The sequence below is a fragment of the Lepisosteus oculatus genome, chromosome 10 (assembly GCF_040954835.1).
Source record: "Lepisosteus oculatus isolate fLepOcu1 chromosome 10, fLepOcu1.hap2, whole genome shotgun sequence".
In the NCBI taxonomy this organism is placed as follows: domain Eukaryota; kingdom Metazoa; phylum Chordata; class Actinopteri; order Semionotiformes; family Lepisosteidae; genus Lepisosteus; species Lepisosteus oculatus.
The window spans coordinates 8333891-8356399 of record NC_090705.1 but is presented as its reverse complement, the minus strand read 5'-3'; the positions used below and the strand labels follow the sequence as shown (position 1 = coordinate 8356399).

General features: G+C 41.1%; 1 protein-coding gene across 1 annotated transcript in view; it reads left to right on the top strand.

The window, feature by feature from the left end:
- Positions 1-22509, top strand: part of stk3 (serine/threonine kinase 3 (STE20 homolog, yeast)) — an 87437-nt gene that overhangs the window by 13368 nt on the left and 51560 nt on the right. The window contains exons 5-6 of the mRNA XM_069194835.1: positions 1248-1412; positions 2291-2458. Coding sequence (XP_069050936.1) covers positions 1248-1412; positions 2291-2458 — 333 coding nt within the window. The remainder of the gene's footprint in view (positions 1-1247; positions 1413-2290; positions 2459-22509) is intronic.

Sequence of the window (22509 nt, the reverse complement as noted above, 5' to 3'; positions counted from 1 at the left end):
ATTAACTGTCCAGGTGCTGCTTTAGTCAAGTCTTATTACTGGCTGCAAAGCACAGTCTCTCATGTGAATTAGAAAGCGATAAATGTTTAGATTTTCACGGAAATATTAATATTTCAATATTATAATAATTATACAATATATTAATATCTCAATATTAGTGGTTCTTGGGAATGGCTTCTTAATGGAAGCCTTATTTTGGCCTAGGAAGCAGAAAATGGGGGAGACGATTAAAAAAAAAAGTTGTCAGCCATAAAGTCTTCAGTACACTTTCTCTGGTTTAGAGTCTTTGTCTAGATCTTCTGCTTTTATTGGTTTTCCTGCACCATATTCCTCATTTGTTGATCCTTTGAATCTTGCATTGCTGTGTTTTCGCGCAGCGCTGTAATATTGGCTCGGGAGTGTAGTTATGGTGTCAGCGAATGCGAAAACCTGCACAAAGCAGCACTTGTGGAGTACATTTTTTTTAACCCCTTGGTATTTTCTGTGTGTTAGTAGAATTCTCCAGGAATCCACTTTGCTGCTCATTGTCCAAGCTGTTCTTTGGCTCTTAACTTTTATTGGCCTCTTGAAATGTGGCTCAGCCTGTCTATCTCCAGTGCTTTTCCCACTAATGAACTGCACATTTCACTGGTGTGCTTGGCTGGGCCTGCTCCTTGGCTGTCCATTAATGGGAATTTCCTCTTTTCCTTCAGCACAGCCACGGTTGCGAGTCCCATCCTGGTCAAGCTATGTCAGTCGGAGACATTTTAGATGCATAGCTGTAGCCCTAATAAATGACTGTAGGCCAAACGTCTTTTAGAATGAATGCTATTGTCATGATGATGACCTCCCCGTCTCCTGCAATTACGGAACACTTTTTATGATGATGCAGTGTCAGTGGTGTCATTATTTTTGCCTCTGTAGCTACGCGACTTAAAGCCTCTAAGGTCAGCAGTTGATCAGGTTGTGTGGGAAATTTGTTGGCTTAATTAAAAGCCTGTGGCAAATAGAGGCCATGGCTCTGAAGCCCAGGCCTCAAGATGCAGTGGTCACATTGTCAGTGGAGTTTATGTGAAGATTGTATACTACAATTTAAAGGCAGGGAATTAAGTGTATTACGTTTCCAGCATTTATGTTATATAGCATTGCGTTATATAATATTAGGTCCATCGCATCTCCCTGAGGTGTGTTGTTTAAGCGTTTCGCAATAACTTCGAAGTGGTCTTGCTGAAATAAAGGTCGTCTGTTTTTTTTTTTTTATCTTTCAGCTCACGGAAGATGAAATAGCCACAATTCTCAAATCCACCTTGAAGGGTCTGGAGTACCTTCACTTTATGAGGAAAATCCACAGAGACATTAAAGCTGGAAATATCCTTCTCAATACAGAAGGCCATGCGAAACTGGCGGATTTCGGTGTGGCCGGGCAGCTGACAGTGAGTGATCATCTGTGTGCTTTTCATTATCGATCCTGCAGCGGAATAATGCCAGGGATGCACGAGCCGGAAGGAAAGAGTCTTGCATAATGTTATAAAGTCCTCATCTGTGGAAGTGTTGGAATAGTTCTTCAACAGCTGATGAGTAATGATAGTTTTTGTGTAAATTTCGATAGTTGCTACAGAGTAGTTCAAGGTTTTATGCAACAGTGAGGTAATAAGCCATTGTTCATTAGCCAAGTGCGAAAGATGTGTTCGTTGATAGATCAGAAAAGGTCTGTCAGTTTGAACCAAGGGAAAACACATATTAAATGAGCATATTAAACATATTAAGTTGTCACATATTAGCAACTTTCACATATATTGTGAGGCACTGGCCTCTTCAAAGTGGAGAATAGTTTCAATGCACACTACTCCTTTCTGGAAGAAAGGTTTAAGGCCGACGTGGTGGACAGAATTCTTCAACAGCGGTGACCTAGAGTGTCTCTTTGGGTGCTGAGCCTTGGTCTCAAAGGAGATGTTCTTACATCTTTTATGGTGGTACAAGGGCATTATCATTTTTGGCTTTAACTATAAGACACATAGCCTTTAGGTCAGCAGTTGGGTAGGTTACACGGAAAACCGGTTGATTTGTTTATGGAATAAGGAAATATTCTTGTCTGTGTCTCTTTAAATAAAGGGAAGGCTGGGCGATATACAGTAGGAAGTGCTGTTGGATGGATTAGCCGATTTTAAATGCAGAAGTGCGGTGTTACCAGTGACCCCCGGGGTTCTCTGGGATTGTGATGAGCGAGTCGGCTGGGCGAAGGACGCGAGTGGCGCCTCGCTCCTCTCGCGCTCTCCCGCTTCCGTGCCGAACTGCGTCTCCTTTTCCGAAGGACACGATGGCCAAGCGCAACACGGTGATCGGCACCCCATTCTGGATGGCGCCAGAGGTGATTCAGGAAATCGGCTACAACTGCGTGGCGGATATTTGGTCGCTGGGCATCACGTCCATCGAAATGGCTGAGGGGAAGCCTCCGTACGCAGACATCCATCCCATGAGGGTGAGTGACGCCGCCTGGCGCATTTTCAGCACCACTGCCTCCTCTCATGGCCGAGAGCAGATATTGGTCCGGTTCCTCTCCCTCATTAAAGAAGCCCTTTAAAGAGCGATGGTGAAAATCAGTAAGGTGGAGATTTAAGTTCTATTTAATATTAAGATTTTTAAAGGTGCCCTAATGTCTAATTTTAATTATTTTTTTGTAGTTCTGTTATTCCTGCTTCCTGTAACCAGTCTTCTGACTCGTGTAACTTACAGGAGATCACAAGAAATTTGCCATCGCCATCTTCACGACAGATTTACAATAACCCTTACTGTTGACAGCTTGTCAGTGTAGCTCTCAATATCCTCGAAATTTGAAATGTATTTGCTGGGCAGCTGTGCGTTGCAGTGTTCAGAGTTCTGGCGTCATCTCTGGAGGTCTTTGGGTTCAAATCCCAAGTGAGGCACTGCTGTTGTAACCTTGAGCAAAGTACTTCATCTGAACTGTTCCAGTAAAATACCCAGCTGCAGAAATGTAAGTTGCTTTGGTTAAAAGCGTCAGATAAATATATTCCTATTGGTACAACTGCAAAAAAAGAACCTTTTTCTTGGCAAAAGACTCAAATACCTGTGGCTTATTTCGCAATGTCTCTTTTAATGTGGTCATTTTTGTTTCACAACATTAAAATATTAAGGTACTTCCCAGAAAAGTTTCTTTCCTGTTTTTTGTTGTTGTTGTTCTATCCAAATGTATTATTTCTTGCTTTATCGGATTTGAATTCTGAATATCTGTGCCCCACAGTCATCAAAAAAAAACCTCCGGGTTGAACCCGTCTCTTTCCTTATCCACTATCAACCTTATAAAATGAAAGAGAAAATGTACAAAGACACGGGAATTGTGCCGGTGTCTCAAGTGAATCAGATGTGTATGCATGCAGCCTGAGTGGCCGGCCTCAGGCAAGAGCTGAAGCACAGCGTCCCGTGTGGAAGAGTGATGTCATGTCCACATCGGGGAAGGTTTGCTCAGGCAGGGGGGGGGGATCTGTAAGTAGTGTGCGTAAACCATCACCTCCTATGGCAGTTCCTGAGGCCTCTCGGTAATGACTGTGTTGAAACCTGGGATTCCAATGGAAGGTTGGGATCGGGGTGGGTCCCCATCAGGTTGGCTGGCCTCTTCCCGCCAGTTCAAGCTGGGGGAGGGGTACTCTAGCGGGCAGTGGTGAAGACTGCCGTCAGGAAAGTGCTGGCTATGCAGAGTGCTTGAGCTCCTGGCTGGGTCGTGACCAGGTACCGACCTTAAACTTGCTGTACAAGGGCAGCATTATGAAAGATGGGGAAAACGGCACCTTCTCTAATTCTTGTCTAATAAACTCCTCCAAATTACCAGGACAAAACGTCCTCCGCCCTAGGAACACATTTAGAAAACCGTATTGGTTTTACATTTAAATTGATTGGGGGAAAAACTGGGAAGGAGATGACAGTCTCGCCTCCTTGTTTTCCTCGTGACGCTCTGTAGCTGTGGTTTTCCCTCGAGCGTGCCTTATTCAGCCATTGCCTTCTGACATTCTTCTGTGGTACTCGATCGGCCTTCGTTGTCGTTTCAGTGAGCACCTTCCACTGCTAGGGACGGTCCTGTAAAAGTGGAAGCGAGCTTTTTGTTTTTCCTGGACTCGCCCTGGTTGTTGTGGTATTTATCCAGTGGCGAGTTCTGTTATTCAGGAAAACACACAGTGGAGTACTCTGCGGGCCAGTTTTGCTGTAGGCCTGTTGGCTTGACCACAAAGGCTGCAGATTGCCAGTAGGTTGTTTCCTCCTCAGCTAGACTTTCATTTAAATAGACGTATTATATGACTTTCCTTACCATGGTTTTAGTGGAGAGGAAATAGCAGATTCAAATGAAAACAGGATTAGCTTCCCCTGCGCGCCACACTGCCAGCTGCTTTTAAAAGGCCATTTATCTGGGGAACTGAAAGCATACATCTAAAAAAAAAAAACGTTTTAAAATACAACTGTAAACATAGAAAAATGATCAGTAACATGGAGAAATGGAATATTTTAAGATGGTAGATCTATTTAACCTGGAGTTGGCAGGTGTTTTCAGGCTTCCTTCCATCTCGTGTAAGAAATACTTTGTTTCGCATGATAATCATTTTACACAAGATGCAAAATCAACCTTGATTTTTACAGTTGTTTGTACCTGCAGTGCCTGTAAAAAGTATTCACCCCCCTTGAACCTTTTCACATTTTATTGTTACAGCATGGAACCATGATGTGTTTAACTGAGAATTTTTGCCACTCATCAACACAAAATACTCTATAATGTCAAAGTGGGGATAAAATCCAGATATTTTACTAAATTAATACTTTTTGTAGGCACTGTACAGTTCGTAAATGTTTTTGCAGATACATTTACCATACTTCTTTTCTCTCCGAGCCTCTTGTAACAGAGTGTACGTACTGACGCGTTAACTTCTTTCACCCATTATAGGTTAATTTCTTAAATATCAAAATAAGGAAAATAATTGTTCAGTGCTGCGTGGAAATCCTGATGGCCTTAATTTCTGCCGGGCACATTTCCCTGTGTCACTGATCTGCCTGCATGCACAGGTCACTTGGGAGCACACAAGCAAACTTCAACTATCCCCTCGTTTATTGATCACTCATCCCAAACTGGAAGCACGACGCGCTGAGACCTGGCTGACCAATAGCGGTCCTACCGTTGGCGGCGCTGAGCCAACAGTCGGCCCATGTCAAATGGCCGTATAGATTGCAGGGCACAGCTTGCGCCGGAAGAGGGCACCTGCATTGGTTGACCAGCAGACTGCACTGAGATATCCAGGACGGCCGACTCATGAGGCCCTACATCTTTGCAGAAACTAATAGCATTAATGTTCCACAAGCCCTTTGTCTGGAGGGGAGGGGCAGGGACTTCTCCATCGGGCCCTGGACCCCCAGAGGTTTCTTTTCTCCCAGCAAGGTTTTTTTTTCTCCCCACTGTGCACAGGTTGGTCATCTGTGATTATGTTGTCATCCCCTGTTAGAAATCTGCAGAGCACCTTGCCAGGGAGTTGCAAAGGGCGCTGCACCATGTCACATGAATAAGGCCCGGACACACGGGGAGTCCTGAAGCGACGTCGTGCCTCATGCTTTGGTTTTGTCACGTTGACGACTGTTACCTTTCGGAAAGTCCTGCATTGTTACTTTACACGGCAACCAATCGAGCGCCTCTTGGACAAACCTGAATGTGCTGCTGCAGAATCTTTGGCCCAGAAACAGGTCAATTTCTTAGCCAGAGGTGTAAAGGTGTACCTGAAAACTGTACTTTCAGGACCTTTTTCAAGGGCATTGCACCATATGTTTTTGCTTATAGGCAGACATTAGTAATATTAGTGATTATATCATTCTAAATCATTCAGCTGCTGGGCAGTGTCTGTGTATTGTGAATGATTCATTTTCTCTACCCTAAAAAAACGTGTTACGCTTTAATATGGTTGAGTTGACTGTGTGCACATGTTGAAATATTTGAAATGTTTCTTATAAACTTAAAAGTATACGTGCATTTTTAGTTTCAAAGACGGCTTTAGAATTTTGTGGTGAAAGGCGAGTGGATCTCAGGCCGAGGTTTTGTTCTCTAAGGTCCGATGTATCACCTCTTGTAAAGGGTTACAGATTACCACACAAACATTTTCAAGCCTGCAGCCATGTTCGGAAACTAAATATAGATGATTTGTTGCTCTTTCTGAACATAGTTCAACTGCCAAAATACACAGGCTCTGCTTTCTTAACCTTGAGCAGTGATCTGTGTGCTCAGTGTGTAAGTAAGGCTAAGGGGAATGTTCAGCAGATTTCCTGCTACTTGGTTACTAACACATGCCACCAGCTTGTGGTGCACGCAGTTGTTTAGGAATTAGAGCTAGTGCGTCAGAGCTGTTCTTGAGAGCCTTGTTTCTTCCCGTCTGTGCAGATTGTGCTCTGCGTCTTGTTAAGATGCAGAGCTCAACTTTGTTTCACGTGGCTGCTTCGCATACAGCACTTTGCTACGGTTTCCTTGCCCTGTGCGGTTTTTTGTTGTTGTATGGATTCTCTTTGCAGGGACTTCACCTGTCTTGCCCTGACCTTGAGAGAGGTTCAAATCGAGTGGAGGCCATTTGGTCCATTTGCAGTTGCTTTTAGAAAAGTGACCCGAGGCATCTCGTCCAGCAACACGGCCGGATAGCTTTGTTCTGTAGTCCCACAGCCTTTCGGTGAAGAAGGGCCTCCCGTTGTTTATTTGAAGTGCACTTCCCCATAGTTTCCGCTTGCGTCCTCCGGTTTGTGTTTCACCGTTGATTCTGAGCGCGGATTTGGTTGTCTTTTGTCATTGCCTTCGAAGATTTTAAGTAGTGCCATCTCGTATTGTGTAGAGCTATGTAGTAGATACCTGCAGCACCATATACAGTACTAGTTATCAGATCAGAATTAATAACTCATCATGACAAATGCCAAAGTGCTGGTTTAATTTGCCCTATTGGAATTTTTCAGGCTTTTTGTGAGAGACTGAATAGTTGGCAAGAAACCATAGGGATATCCAGAACCCATTTTGGTGTTCAGTGGCTATTTGATATCTGCTGTAAATCACTCAGGTGAAGCATCTTAAATATCTTCCTACTTCATGGACCGATTGGTCTAAAGTGTCTTCTTAGTGTTGGTGCCTTGCTTGTTTTACTTGCAGTGGTTTACTGAGTTGGTTTTACAGTCTTTTACAGTTTCTTCCAGATTTCCGAGGTGTGCGTGGGGTTCGCTCTTGGGAATTCGAGTAGCGCATGTAAAGGCAACAAGATATTTTGAGTTTAAAGGCATCCACTGGGGGCTCATTGGGATAAGATTGACCTTATACTGCTGAATGAGGTTTCAATTAACTTATGAGAAGCTCATCTCATCTGAGTGGCATACCAGCTGGAAAGGAAATGCAAAGCACACCACACTTGATGGTTGGTTTTCTTTTCTTTGATTAATCACTCTCAAAGTAAGCAGTTAGACTGGTAAAATAGGAAAACAACAGGCTAGCACCATTCAATTTTCAAAAGCTTATAAGGTAGAATAATTCGATTTAAATTACAGTTTGTAGTAAACTTAAAATGCCTTAGTGCTAATCTTCTTGAAAAAATGTCCTTTACTTGTGGTCGTGGCATGCACTATTTCAGACAAACAGCTTGTGAAACTGGAGTCTTTACTTCCCTAAACATTGTGTAGTTTTTAAAAAAAATTATGCAGTATTGAGGGTTTTTCAAATTTACATGGGACTTTAATCCATGCGAGACATATCAACAGACCAGTTTTCTGTGTTTTGGGTTATGCTGCTGGTGTCTGCATAATCTCTTCATTAGTCCAAACCCGTGGTTCAGAAAGAACACACGATCAATTATGGAAACAAATGTCCTTAATATTACAGCATCCAATACATTTTTGCATACCTTCAATAGAATGGATCAAGTAAAGGCTTATTCCCTGCTGAAAAGAGAAGAAAAGAAACACAACGTTTCGGCTGTGGAGCCTTCATCAGGTGTGTTACACCCTTGGGTCTTTCACAGGCTGGTCATGAAAGCCCATTGAATGTGTGTGTGGGCAGTTCTTGACTAGCCTCAAGAAGCGTCCCAGTATGACCACTTCCTCTTAGGTATTTGGCCTGGATTTTGTTGAAACAAATACCCTCTGGTGCTGCAGAACAAACTGAATGGAGCTTGACAGACCCAGCATGCTTCTGATACGGCAGGCAACGCCAAAAAGGAGGTAGCGTTGACAAAGGAGACTTCGCGTTTTCTTTCTGACTGGACTTGGTTTCAGTTTTAATTGGGACTGACCATGCAAATCGATATCTATGGTGTGCTCCTTTACTTCTATGTTTTGGCAATGGTGTCATTATTTTGAAAATAATTGGAATAGATTATGCAGTACTAGGCCCTTTTGCTACTGTATGCATTTTGTGTCGTAATTAAAACTCAGGTATCCTTTTTACATATTTATTACCTGTACCATGGGGATGATGTTATTAAATTTCTTTGTTTGTTTTTTTGCAGTGCACGGGAACTTGTCTCTTACTCCCGAGAGAATTGCACAGGAGTACGTTTTATTTTAACCATTTTCTTAACATGGGCAACCTGACCTCAAAGTTTCCATCTAACTGCTTTGCACCTGTTGTCCATGCTGTGGGATTTAGGAAGCAACAGGTAGAAAGGATAACGGGACACGTGCCTACCTGTTACCTGCAGTTTTTTTCATGCTGGTGCTCAGCCAGTTACAGGGGTGCACTCAGGCACTGCGTCAAATAAATTGTTCATTCCCTGTCAGAAAACACCAAGACCCTGATGTGGGGGTTTTCTCTTTACAACTAAACATTTTTATGCATTTTCACCCTTATAGACTTTTCTAGGTGTAGGGCAAAACCAGGCGATTATAAATGGAGTTGAAACACCTAGGAGCTTGTATATCATAAAAGGAAACTTGAAGAAATGAAAAGAACCGGGTGAGAACATGGGTCGGAATTAGAACACAGAAGAATCTCTGGCGGGATGGGATTCCTCACCATTAATCTGCAGAAGGTAGCCCAGTGAATCCCCCGAAACGGCGTGCTGGAAACCTGTAAAAAGCCACCTCGTTAAGAGAGCTCTCGTAAAGCATTTCTCTCAATTCCAGTTTTTTGCTCGTCGCAGTGTTCGAACTTTCGGTTCCGTCTGGCTCGCAGAGGAAGTGCCTGCTGGGTTTTAAAACCTTTCTCTCGTGCTGTGTGTTAGTTGAGAAGCGTCATGAGGCTGCAGTGTAGGAGGTCCCAGTGCCCAGTACACTGCAGGTAAACACACTGTCCTGCTGATGCTCATTGCTTGTGATGGCTGCAGGGCTCTTATTGCTTTCATGAGTTCTTTTTTTTGGGGGGGGCGGTTCATTCAGGGCTAAGCTCGGTTGGTTTGTAAAAGAACAATTTACTGCAGTGCAGAATTTTTATGTTTTTTACCTCCTGTATCTTCAACCCAAGGTTGGTTAAATAAATAAAAAAATAATAAACCCGGCTTGATTGTTGCAGTACTGTACTGGCTCTAAAACCATGATCTCCGGTTCACTTTAAAACCGCTGTGACCTACCTGATCTGAGACAGAACAGCACAACTAATTGGCAGATGTTGAGTCAAATCATGTCATCTGGACCTGGTAAAAACGAGTGACCTGCATTGAATTAGTGTAATTCTAAAACAAACAAAACATCACATAGCTTGGGTCTATGCACAGGAAAGGAGAGAGTTGGAAAGATGGTTTTGTTTGATAAACTGAAACCGAAGATTCATGTAACTGGACGATGTGTTTCCTTTTATGTCACGATTTTAAGCAGGTTGCCGTTTTTTGTGATCATCTCTAAGAATGAGTTTCTGCAAGTGTTTAGCGCTTCCTTTGAAGATGATTCCAAATGTACTTTTGGCACTGCTTTGTTGTTGTAGATGCAAGCTTTTATATATTAAATCATAGGTTATTCTTCTTTCATCATTTCCAACTTGAGTGTGCTCGCAGGAGGAAGTCTTTTTCTGCACCACTGAGGTTGTCAGGAAACTTGGCATGTTTACGCTGCGTCTAATGCGATTCTAATTTTATAATGACACTTTAAATGCTGTCTTGTTGGTTTTGGATGGCTTGTTTTTATTGCGTTTTGTCTCAGGGAGGCAATGGTTTCCTGATTGTAACAGAACAAAGTGTTACGAGGTGCTCTCGCCTCTCCTTTAATCTCCGATTGCCCGGTCTTCAGTGAGCAAGCTCATTCTCGCAGATGACGTGCGGGTTTGCCGCAGTTTGCCTTCGGCCATGTTGATGTCACAGGGGGCACTCTTTATATCCAGGCACCACAACCATCCTTCCGCCAGTCAGGCCTAGGAGGGATCACTGCCATAGTGTAAAGGTCTGTGACAAAAAGCTTGTGGTAAGTAATTAACTTGGGTAGGCAGGCTTGCGAGTATGTGTTAAAATTGCAGCCTTTTCCCATCCCATAATTACACAGCTGGCTGTCCAGCACTTTTAACTCGTTAGCAATTAGTAGGGTATTCATTGGCGTGTCACATGCTTACCCAGTCACAGGTCAACAAGAGAGTGCGACATACAAAGTACGAAAAGAAAGATAAAATTCTGCAAACGGCACGAATTCTACCTCATGCACCCTGGGTGTTTTCTTGAAAAATACAACGCTCTGCTTACAGATTATGGCATGCTACATTTGGTTAGAATTCTAAGTCGTAATAAGGTGTGGGCGGTTTGTTGATGGGCAGTTGGCTCTGCGGTGCATTCATACAGAAAATGCACATTTGATCTTCTACTCATTTGTGAGGTTTTGGGATTTTTGCTCTCCCCACTTTGAAATCTTGGTTCTTTAAATAAGCCACCTTCTCTTGTTGAGCAAATCTTTGTTTCTAATAAAATGGCATTTTAGGATAAGCGTCCTATAACGATTTTACCTCATGCTAATTAAAGTTCAATTTTATTCTCTGTAGCTAGAGAGTAGAAATAGCTTGTTTTAAAGCGATCATTATTTTTAATTTAGAAATCTGCAGTCAAGCCCCTAATGGGGAGAAAGTGGTTAGGGTGCCAAATGTCTGTTAAATCGTAAATGACTTTTTTTATACTTATCTGGATTGTTTTAACAATTGCAGTCAACACAGTCATTGAAATTTGTTCCAGTGCCTTTTTTATTAACAAATATACAAGTTGTTTATTTCATGTGTCATACTGTATAAACACCAACACCCATTGTAAGCTCTTTACCTACATCTTTAGAGAGCCATTGATGTTTCTGAATTATGAATCTTATGTGGTACTTATTTTTACTTTTTCATAGCTTTTTTGATATTGTTAGCATTTTAGAGTGTTTTTTTAAATTCTCTCAAGTATATGAAAAAACACCATGTGCCAGCAATTCGCCTACCCCAGTTCCAGTGTCCTATGCATCCTATACGTTGCCCATTATTGTAGGGGTGATCTGGTATTTTATTTGTAAACAAATTTTGCATTCAGCAGATTTTGTCCGTTAAAGCAAAGTCTGTTGCACCGAGGGCTTACTTTATTTTAAAATGTATTTTTAAAGTGATCATTTCCTTGCAGGCCGTGGAATTGCCGCATGAACTTAAAGGCAGAGGGCAGTGAGCAATGAAATATTGTATCTGTTGCAAGAACAGAGGTTCTTGTTTGCTTTTAACTCAATAACATTTGCTTTAGCTGACAGCCTTATAAAAGTCCCTCTAAGGAAGAGGCATGATACTGAGGTGTCATAAAGGGCAGCATTACATTCTTTCCAAACACAGGGCATAAACAGTAGTTTCTGGCTGTGGTTATATTGTCATGTTGCGTAACTTCTCCTTTTGTGACTTTGCTTAGCTTTTATACAGACTTTTAAGAAAGGTCCGTGAAATATGGAAGATAAAACTCACAGCCAGAAATGACAGTCTTGTTATAAATGCTTACTGGCCGCCCCATACACCAAATGCAGCCTTCTACTAAGCTGTGTTGGGATTGGAAATCATTTCTTTTTTTTCTTATTTATTATTTTTTTATGGTTACTCTTTTTATGACTTTACCGCCCCATGTAAGTTTCTCTTCACCTGCCATGGTGGTCAAAGGTGCATCTAGGCAAAGATAACAGTTTACGGTAGTTAATTGGTGATTAAACTTCTAGAAGGCATTGTAAAATGGTGCTACCAGTGTTAAGAGTAATTTTGTGGTTAAACTTTTTAGAATTGGGAAACATTCATGAAGGCACAATACTGATATCTTATTTTTCTCGCAGCTTTGTCCTGGTGAATGTTACATCTGCATGCTTTCTATTTTCTTTCTCTATTTTCTACTTTTTTCTTTGTTACTCAATAGTATCACAGAGGTAAAACTTTGCAAATGTAATTGTTAAATTGAAATCTTTCTAACAATCTGTTCCATATCTTTATTTTACTTTATTTATAAATCTGAAAGCCCAGAACAGTAGTATGGCCTAGATGTAATATTGCTGTCATCAGTGCCTTCATTCGTTTGTGACTGATGTATATTGAAAGCCTGTCCAGCTGCTAGATTAAGAGTTGAAAGATAATTCATATCTATATCTCTTGCCTTCTGTCTCAGTATTGTTTATGCTTCCTGGGGAAAAAACAAAGTTTGCATCATATCTGCCACATGTCCTTTCCCCACATGTGAATTGAGACAGTTGATAACCTGTGGATGAGAGCACTGACAATGTGCCAAATACATATCGGGCCCAGATGTTCGTTTTGGTGGAACTCCGAATGTGCTGCGATACTATAAAACCCCAGTGGAACTGCTAGCTAAAAGCTCATAGTTATGGGCTTTTTTCATTTAGAGTTGAATTGTTTCTAACCGTTTAGAGTTGAATCCTTTTCTAAAAATGATTGGTAATTCCACTTTTTTTGTAAAAAAAGCAATCGCAGTGATTTTTATTTTTTGGAGTAATGTAACCGTTTGCCTTTTAAAAATGAGCAGTAATATAATAAGGAACAAAATGTTTGACACCTTATGGAGGTTGTAGTACATAGGATAGCTCACATAGTTGTCACTTGTGTTTTATTTTGCATGGTTCAAAGATTGCGGCAAAGTAACCTCTATTACAATGTCTTGGTAGAGTAAATGTGACGGTGTCTCTTAGCTTTAATCTGAAGTGAATACTTTGAAACTTCTATTAATGAGCTGACTTGCTGTGCACTTATTGAAAAGAAAAGTGCATTCTGCACTTCGATCCTCACAGTGTGTGAACGGGATTATGTATGTAGCATTAATGAGTAAAGACAAAGTTCATTTTTATTTACTGGTGATTAATTTCAATTTATAGGTGTTTTAAATAAAATAGAAATTTATCAAGACAAATGAGCGCTACGCTGAATGATTTCTCGCACATCTCCATATTTGGAATATGAACAGATTATCTATCTGTAGAATCCAGATATGATCAACTGCTCCTTTAACTCATATACACAAAGTGAAGAGTTTTCTATTATGCTGGAGCTGTCACTGTTATTTTAAGTATTACTTTAACAACACCTATCCCGTCTTCTGCATTTTCTGTAACAATAATTAAGGCTGCATGACTGCTTACTCTTGACACCAATGCTAATATGATCTTGTCTCGAAAAGGTGACATTGTTGTGTTGTAGCTCTGCAGATGGTTGGCTTGCTCAAGTGACCAAACCTGCTTGGATCAAGGAAACTAGTCTTTCATTAACTTCATCCGTGACAGGAACCTCAAAACTATGAGCATTTCACTTGATTGCCTTTCAGATTTCTGGATGTGGTTGTCATTAGGTTAAAGTAGAAGGACAGTGATGTTTTTTTTGTTCCTTCTCTTCCCCCATCCAACATATTTCAAATATTTATAGCTGATGGGCAGATAAGATTATTATAGCCCCAGACCCACTCAGTGCCAGCTGTTTCAGACCTTTGTTCACAATAAAGTGCAAAATGTGTTCCAAGCTGGGGGAAGATTGTTTTATTTGGAGCTCATCCTTGACGTCTGTTGATAGGAACAGTATACTGGATGAGCCAGTGCATTACTGCGATACAGATCTTTTGGCCTAGTGTTTGCGTAGCTTGCGTTATCTGAAATGACATGGTTGTGAACGTTTTCTCAAGATGATTTCTGCAAGCGCACTGTTTTTACGCTGTAGAGAGACATGTAGACTTTGGCTGTTTTTAAACCGGGTGAAGTGAGGTGTGTGGGGGCTTGGACAGCTGTCCTGGCCTTGAGGCTTTGTAGCGATCGTCCTGCGTTTGGTAGTTTCGAGCTGTTGTCCAGACTGCCTTTGTTTCCAGTGGTTTTTATGGGGTTATCAGAAATGAGATGCCAAAGTGCATCAGGGAGGTGCTCGCTGGCGTGAAAACGAGTGAACGAAGGGCATATCGGTTTGACGTCTTCAAATTAACTCTTGGTGGCGCTGGAGAAACTATTGTGAAGAGAAAAGGTTCTGAGGAAAAAGGTGAAGCCGCAGTTTTACGTGGAAAAACAATTTTCTGGTAGAAGGGAAGGCAGGAGACAAAACACACATGTGGGTTTCACGTGGGGCTATAAATACATTTATGATCAAGAACTGGAAAACTTGTAAACTAAGTAAATTAAAAATAATATAATTAATACTAAATGAATTAGATGATGGAGTTGCCAGTGGGCGTCTATGCGTGCAACGGGCAGGTCTGGGGTAGAGTTACAGTACATGCACAAAATGCAAACTGCCAGGATATTTCTCCCTTGGACTACTGACGAAATGCAATTGATGCAAACGGCTGGCTGTAGACTCTTAATTCATGCAAGAATTGAAGATTGCATTTGGGTTCAGTGAAACCTGATCCGAACCCCCTGCTTCCAGCCTTGTGAAACGTTATTTGTAACGGAAGGCTCTTTATCTCTTCAGTCTTTGCAGTGCAGTTGATGGTCACGGACAACCATGATCACAAACAGACCGTGATCTCCACACTGAGGTGCTGGCTGGTGTTTTCTCGAAGTTGCATGAGAATCTGGTCCATGTATTTTGGAAGTGCAAAAATACAAACTGGGCAGTCTGCATGAGAATGTCTTTTTCTTTGTCAAATGTAGCCTGTTCATATCTAGGGAGAAATTAAAACACTGGAGTGCAAAATATGAATATTCAGAAAACTGATTATAGAAATGTTATTTAAATCTTTTGTAAAGCTTATATTAACACAATTTACCCCTGGGAAATTCTATAAAATAAGCATAATGTACATTAGATAATGCCCACAGTGCTGGAATATATAAACTTCTGCCAGTTAAAAAAACAAACTGCTGTATAGCTTTTCGATCACATTGAAAAAGACCATTTTCAACCGTAGAAATAGATGCAAATATAGGATGAATAATTTACAGTAAATTTATAAAAACATTTTTGTCCACCCAGAAAAGTAACGGTTATCTTAAGCGAAACAGCTGTTGTAGAAAGGAATTGAGTTCGTTTCACAGAGTAGAGTCTGGTAGAGCTGGACCTCCCTTGGTGAGGAGGATTACAGCAGAAGTGTGTGGTTATTCTGACCTTCATCAGACAGGCTTAGCAGAAAAACTGGTAATACTGGAGCAGATCATTGGTTATCCATTTCCCTGGGGGGGGGGAGATTGCTGCATTTCCAAAGCCACTGGATAATCGCCTCAGGGTTTTGGTAGTATCTAATTTTTGCATATTACATTATAACATTGTGGATTTTGGGAGCTGTGGACGCATTTTTAGCGTTTTGCATTTATTTACTGTAGAGAAGATGTCATACAGCATTGACTATTTAAATGGAATATATAGAATAATAGTACAGTATTGCAGAAACATAGTATGCTTTAGCTTGCATAAATGCAGAGTACAGTCTATTACGTTTAGGACAATACCTGTCTGAGGAGGGATCGTGTACTGTATGAGTCACCCTTTGCTGTATCGGCTTCTGTCTTGTGGAATTGCAGAAGCCAAATTACGGGTTGGTGAATAATCCGTGATCGTCAACATTTGTATACTTCTTGCGGTAATGAAAAGCGCACAGGCTGGGGATGTTTCAAACCTGAAACGGAGAGAAATGGCCTGCTTTGTTAGTATGAAGAAAGTATCACAAGTGTGTGATTCAGATTGCTTTGTGCAGCAGGGTAAGGGCTCTGGGATCAATTGCAGCGTAAGCCTTATTCATCTTGTTGCCTAATCCTTGTTCTTTTATCTGAACCGGGCGGCTTTGTTTTGGAAACTTTGTTAAGCAGTTACTCCATTTGGAGACGTATCAAAGCATGTTTGTTTACCTCAGTTTGGGGGGAAAATAAGAGGCAATAACTGTGCTGATCTCGCAGGCAGATTCTTACTTTCGTATCCGGTTTTTCTTTTTTTAATGTCATATGGGAGTATGTGTTTATCGCACACGGAAAATATGCTTTAGATAATAGCACCACATAAATAATTTACTAATTTAATTAGGTTGAGCCATTGGTTTCCAAGGGAATTGTCAGATATCCCGAATGTGATAGATAATATTTAGTCTAATCCTGATGTTATTGACTTTTAATGATCTATTGTGTTTTCATTGGAATGCTGAAGTGAGAAGATTGCAAAGGCATTTGAGTATGTGCGGTCAATTTTTTTCTTGGGATTTCATCGCAGACCTCCTAGCTGTGTTGTGCAAGACATAATTAAAGCTGCAGCATTTTTAGAAGTGCTCTCAAACTTGTTTTTAATCTTTTCTTAGGGTCTTCCAGCGCTCGCAGCTCTATGACACACTGGGGAAAAATAGCCGAAAGACGACGCACAAGCCCAGAGAAAGCTCTTGGTGCAGGGCTGAGCTAGAGTGTCATTATTGGGGCATTTGCATGTTCCGCTTCAGGATTTAAAAAATCACCACCATCAGTTTCTAGTGCCCTCTACTGGTTGCTTTCTCAAATGAATAGTCTTTTATTCTGCAGGGTTTGGTTACTGCTTGTGATTGTTTTAAAGCAGCCAGTTAATGATATGGTGTTCTTAATTGCTTTATTGTACTTTTATACGATACCATTAACTGCCCAACATGTTTAGTCAGTAGTTTTGTATTTTGTACGAATACTTTCCATCCTTGTTCTGAAAACACACACACACATTCAGTACATTGATCCGAAAGGCATTATTTCTAAATCTACAGGGTTGAAAAAGTTGGCTTTTTTTCCCCCCATATACCTCTGCGTTTGAGGTCTGCCGATCCTGAGAGTTAGATTTTTTTTTTGTGCTTTCTGTCTTGGAGAACGTAATTAAACTGTATTATTTGGGCCAGTGTCCCATGTTAAAAATTCATTCATTTCATCTATCGCAGATGAGTCTGCGCCCTTTGCATAGAAAAATAACAATGTGCCTATGTGTCCATATAGATAAGCTGAAAGCGTGGAAATTGATACAGGGAGTTCAGGAAACCCTTGCTATTCAACTGGAATGCCTGCTGTGGAAACAGTAAAACTGTTGATCTTGGTAGTAGCTGCAGCAGATTTTTTTTCTGTTCCTTAAACAAAAATCACAAGAAAAAAGAAAAACAAACATCTGGGCTTGTTTTTATTTTAAGACCCGTGAAACAGGCATGGATTCTGCTTTTTTATATACAGTCTATAGTTTAACAATTGAATGAGGCTATTAATACTGATGCAGACGTGCTGTTCTTGCATATTAATAAGGCAATATTTGGAGGACGTGCTTTTTAGCAAAGCAGCCTGTCAGTGCCCGGCCTTCTGTATCTCATTGAAGGCTGTTACACTGTCTGTCTGTTTTCAGTTAGTGCTTCGTCCAGTCCAGGCTGGTGGCGGGCTCAAGGCAGGCTATACCCTGGGTGGGATGCCAGTTCATTGCGAGCTGAATGTGCTTGCGCATTCTCACTCATGCACATGGGGGACAGTGTACAAGCTGCGCTTATCCTAGGCTGAATGTCTTGAGTCTGTGGGTCTGGAGCACCCAGTTAAACCCACGCGACCATGAGAAGAATGTGGAATCGAACCCGGGACCACACGTTGACCGCCATGGCGCCTTGCCTCCCTCGACTGCCGCGCCGCTTTCTGTTCACTTCCGCGTTTCGCAATGCGCCTGTCCGTCCGTCTCCTCCGCGCTGACCCGAAACCGAGGTGGGGGTGGAGTTGTGCAAGTTGTCCTTTCTGCCGAGCGGCTGGGGCGGCGATGTTGATGATAAGGCGAAGGGTACTGCAGGTGGTGCAGAAAACTACTGGCCTTTGCCAGTTTGGAGATTCACCAAGTGCAATCGCGGTTTTGTACAGATAAAGTGTGAGGGAGGTGGGAGCTTTGATACGACGGTCTCCAGTGTTCTGGCTGGTGCAACACCTGTAATTCGATTGAGGAACTGCTGACTGGAAAAACATGCAGTTTAATACTTACTAGTTAAGGCATCAGATTGCATTAGTAGATAAAGTCATAGTTGCTTCTCCCTGCCACACAGTAGATGTTAAATATTTCTGTTTCAGAAATTGGAAAGTGCATTTCATATTTTTTTCCTTTAAAATAAAGATTCCTAAATCTATATGATCTCACTTAGACCAGCAAGCGCAACTCTAATATTTATGTTTTGTGCTCACATACAGTTACACAGTTATGAGATGTATTTTTTAATCACTTTGGTAATAACTACCATTTAATCATTTCACCTTGACTTCTTAGGATAAAGGTTACATTTATGGTTTATATTATCCGCTTGCATGTTCAACCCTGGCACTAAATGGAAGTGTCAGAAATCTCTATTACAGAGACATGACTCATTATCTTTGCTCCAAATAGCTACCGCCTTGCAGGGGACTGTAAGTACTGTCAGATTATCTAAAAAGATAAGGATGTGGCTTAGAAACTCAAAGGTCACTAGAAATAGAACATTAACCTTTTCCCATTTTGGTAAGAATATGGCACTTCTGTTTTTACCTATATTGCTTTACATTCAGATAGCCTTTCCCATGAATCTGGACTGACAGCATTCCAGGTATTTTAAACCTTGACTAACACTGAACATGCACCGTGGTCCAGTGATGTTTGTAAAGCTGTGATCCACCGACAAACATTACATAATGTACGTCTTGTCTTTTGCCAGGGTAAAACATTGAACAGATCTCGGTTTTAGTTGTACATCAGTGTCATGTTCATCAAAATATTGGGTGGCCACACGGTCTGTGTGGGGCCTTGTCGTACCGGAAGATACCCCGCAGGTGGGAAAGAAATGCTGCAACTGGGGGTGAAGATGATCACTCAGTTTCCCTAAAAAAGGGATTAGCACTAACCTCGCCTTCTAAGGGAATGAGTGTACCCAAACTGTACCAGGAACATGTTTTCCACAACACAAGAACCTGTCACTGTTGGAAACTGTGCTGTGGGTTTGCTCATGTGTGATCATTAGTTGGCCGAAGTAAAGGATAAAGGATGATGGATGATTACATTGAATGCATGACGAATCTGACCACGTGACATATCTTTACTTTTTGGCAGTATATTGCCGAAGCTCTCTGGTCTTGGAATCTGCTCTGCTGGGTGATATGAGTAGTTTGTGCTCTGTAGCCCAACAATGGTATCTTGCTCTGTGGAGTTCCAGCAGCCTGTTATTGATTGAAATTACTGCTCAAGCTTTAACTTGAAATCTGCAGTTGCTCACCCATTTTCCTTGTGCTGCAAATTTAGCTTACACGTTTTTTTCTTGTACTTTTCAGTGAATGCAAAGATCTTGTGATCCTTGAGTATGCGTTGCACTTTTGTGATGATGTCTTTCCTTTGGAGTTCCTTGCGGACAACATTTCTGGGATGTTACTTGCTTAATTAACTCATGAGCCACACCTGTGTGGAAGCCTTTGCTTTCAGTATAGTTGGTGTCCCCAATTTATGCAGGTGTCTCCTTTTTTTTTTTGTTCCCTACCTGTAAGTTTCACCATCAGCTCAGTTGGGCTGGTTGTGTCATGACATTATTAAGAGTCCAGTCTACCAAAGAAGCTCCTCTTCCCTCAACTTAGCCAAGGTAATCGAAAGACGGAAGCAGCATCTGGATCTATGGAAAAATCAAAAGAGACAATGAAACATCAGTACTCCTTGACCAAGGCAGAAGGATAAATAATTACCGCGAAGGTACCTGCTGGAACAGTTGGGGATGTGAAACAAGAGCTTCAAAGAATTCACCACGACCTGATTGTGCAGCACACAGCCAGATGTTTTCTAAGACCACACCTTCTGAAACTTCCAGAGAGCATATGGATCCTGTATTGAGCTGATCAGTTGCGTTTGGGTTTACTAAAGACCGTCATCCTGGCCCATGATGCAAAGCCAGCGATGACGAGTGTTTAAATGCTGAGGAGGTTGATTCAGTTTTGAGCAGCATGATGAGGGATTGACAGTCAATCAAGTAAGGTGGGTCAGATGTTCCTAATTTATTGGTAGTGATTTTGTTATTCTCATGACCCAATGGATTTTACCTCAAATAAGCCTTCTTGTCTGCAATAAAAACAGAGAACAAACCTCTTTGTTCAAGCTTTTTGAAGCTGGGCCTTTTGTTTTCTAAGCGTTATTTTTATGCCTTTCTTTTATGTAAAGAAATGTACAAAATGATAGGACCCAAGATTATACGATGTTATACAGCATGCCAGTGCTCTTCAGTTGTCAGAACTTATCAGGCTGTGAGCGGTGTTTTCTTTTGTTTGTGTTCTGGCTAGACATTGTCTATAATGAGAACTGATTAGTTAAGTAATTTGGATGCTTTGCTATTTGTGACACAGCCCTCTTTCATCTCGCAAGAATGAGATGACTAGAATTCTTTAAGTTCTGAAATGTATTAAGACTACTGAATAGAGATCCAGGATTTCAGAATGTCTTGTAACTTCTTTTTGTTCTAACAGTTTCCAGATGTCATGACATTCTGTTTAAGGAATTACACTTAAGATTTGACCTAATAATAAACTATCTACACTTGGTTTGACAGTGTTTTTCTTTTACGCACCAAACAAAATAAACAGAATATTGTTGATCTCTTTGTGGTCGCTCGGGGGTTCTTGAGTTTTTAAGATGTTGGGGAAAAACTGTATTTTGGAGATGGTCTGATATAACCTTTACTAATCAAAAAAATTTGTTCCATAGTAATAGTCCAAAAGATATTGGCGATACACATCTCTCTCCAATTTGTGGTGCACAGATTTAGGGACAGCTGGCCTGTCAATTTTGTTCTGTGGGCATTAATATCTTTCTACAGGCGTAGCTAACATGAGTTTGTGATGAGCAGCTTAAGACGAATGGACCTGGCTACATCATGTAAAAGTGAAATATTTACTGACAACTGCTTTGCTTTCCAAAAGTATTAGGACAGTAACATTAAAACTGTTATTTTGGCTTTTGCAGCCAGGCAACTTGTGCTCATGAGGTTTGTGTGACTGAGTGCAATACACCGTTTTATTTTGGGAATTTATTAATTCCAGGCTTTGATTTCATCACGCTCAAGTACGAAAATATATTTTGTGTTCAACCTATTGATTGTAACCGTAAGTGCTGGGATAAATTCTCATTTAAGTACATTTTTAAGAATGTAAAAGTCAGCATTGGCTTGCTTATTCCTGTGAGGCACCAATGGCATGAAACTTTGAAGGAGCTCACCAGAGTCCATGTGTTGACATTCAAGATGCTTTGCCCAGCTAAGGGGACTGGCCGAGTCTGTACATTTCTGGATTTAAATCGCGTTGAGCTACGTTTTACTTGATGGACAAATCGAAACCCCACCGGAATAGGCAAACTCAAAGCTACAGCAAAACATCTGACAGGATTCCATAAAGAGCTGGGTGAGCTCACTGAGTTTCAGACTCCATGCAGTTACAGTGAATGGATAATCCATTCTGCTTATTCACCTTCCTTGCCTGATCACAAAGACAAATTGTTGTAAAGCAAGAAAAAGTTTAAGCAGTTCTCTTAGTAGTACAGTGCAAAAACATACATTTTTTTTGTAAAAGGGCATATTGAAATCCTTTTTTATTGTTAATGTTTGTATATTTGAGATTAGTGCACTGTTATTTGTAATTTTTATTAAGTTTTTACTGCTGGTTTGCAGTGTTATTTCCTTTTATTTATCAAGACCTGAGAATGCGTTATATTTTATGGCTTTAATGGGTAATTCCAAGGTCAAGCAGCTCTTTATCAACTTCTTTATCATTCGACTTGACACTAGCTGTACCTGGACTGATTTTGACCTTTGCAGTTTGTAAGTTAAGATTTTACAGAACTACATTGCAAAGGGGTTCTGGCACCGCACAGTACAGGGGCTTATCTGGTAAATGATGATACATCCAGTGCAATATGAAAAGGATAAGAGGTGGAGGAAAACAACCTCCTCTAGGGACTTTTAACAAGTATAAGATAAAATAAAGAGTGGAGTACTCTGCGAGGTACAGTTTGCAGGGAGGAAATTTAATGGGAAGTTGCTACATTGGTAGCAGATGGACCCGTTTCCTGGACCTCAGTCACGGTAGAAATCCTAGACCAGTTCAAATTTGTTCACTAGATTTACAGTCCGATAGAATCAAGGGATTTGTTTATTTACCCGGACCTGAGGCTCGGATGACTAT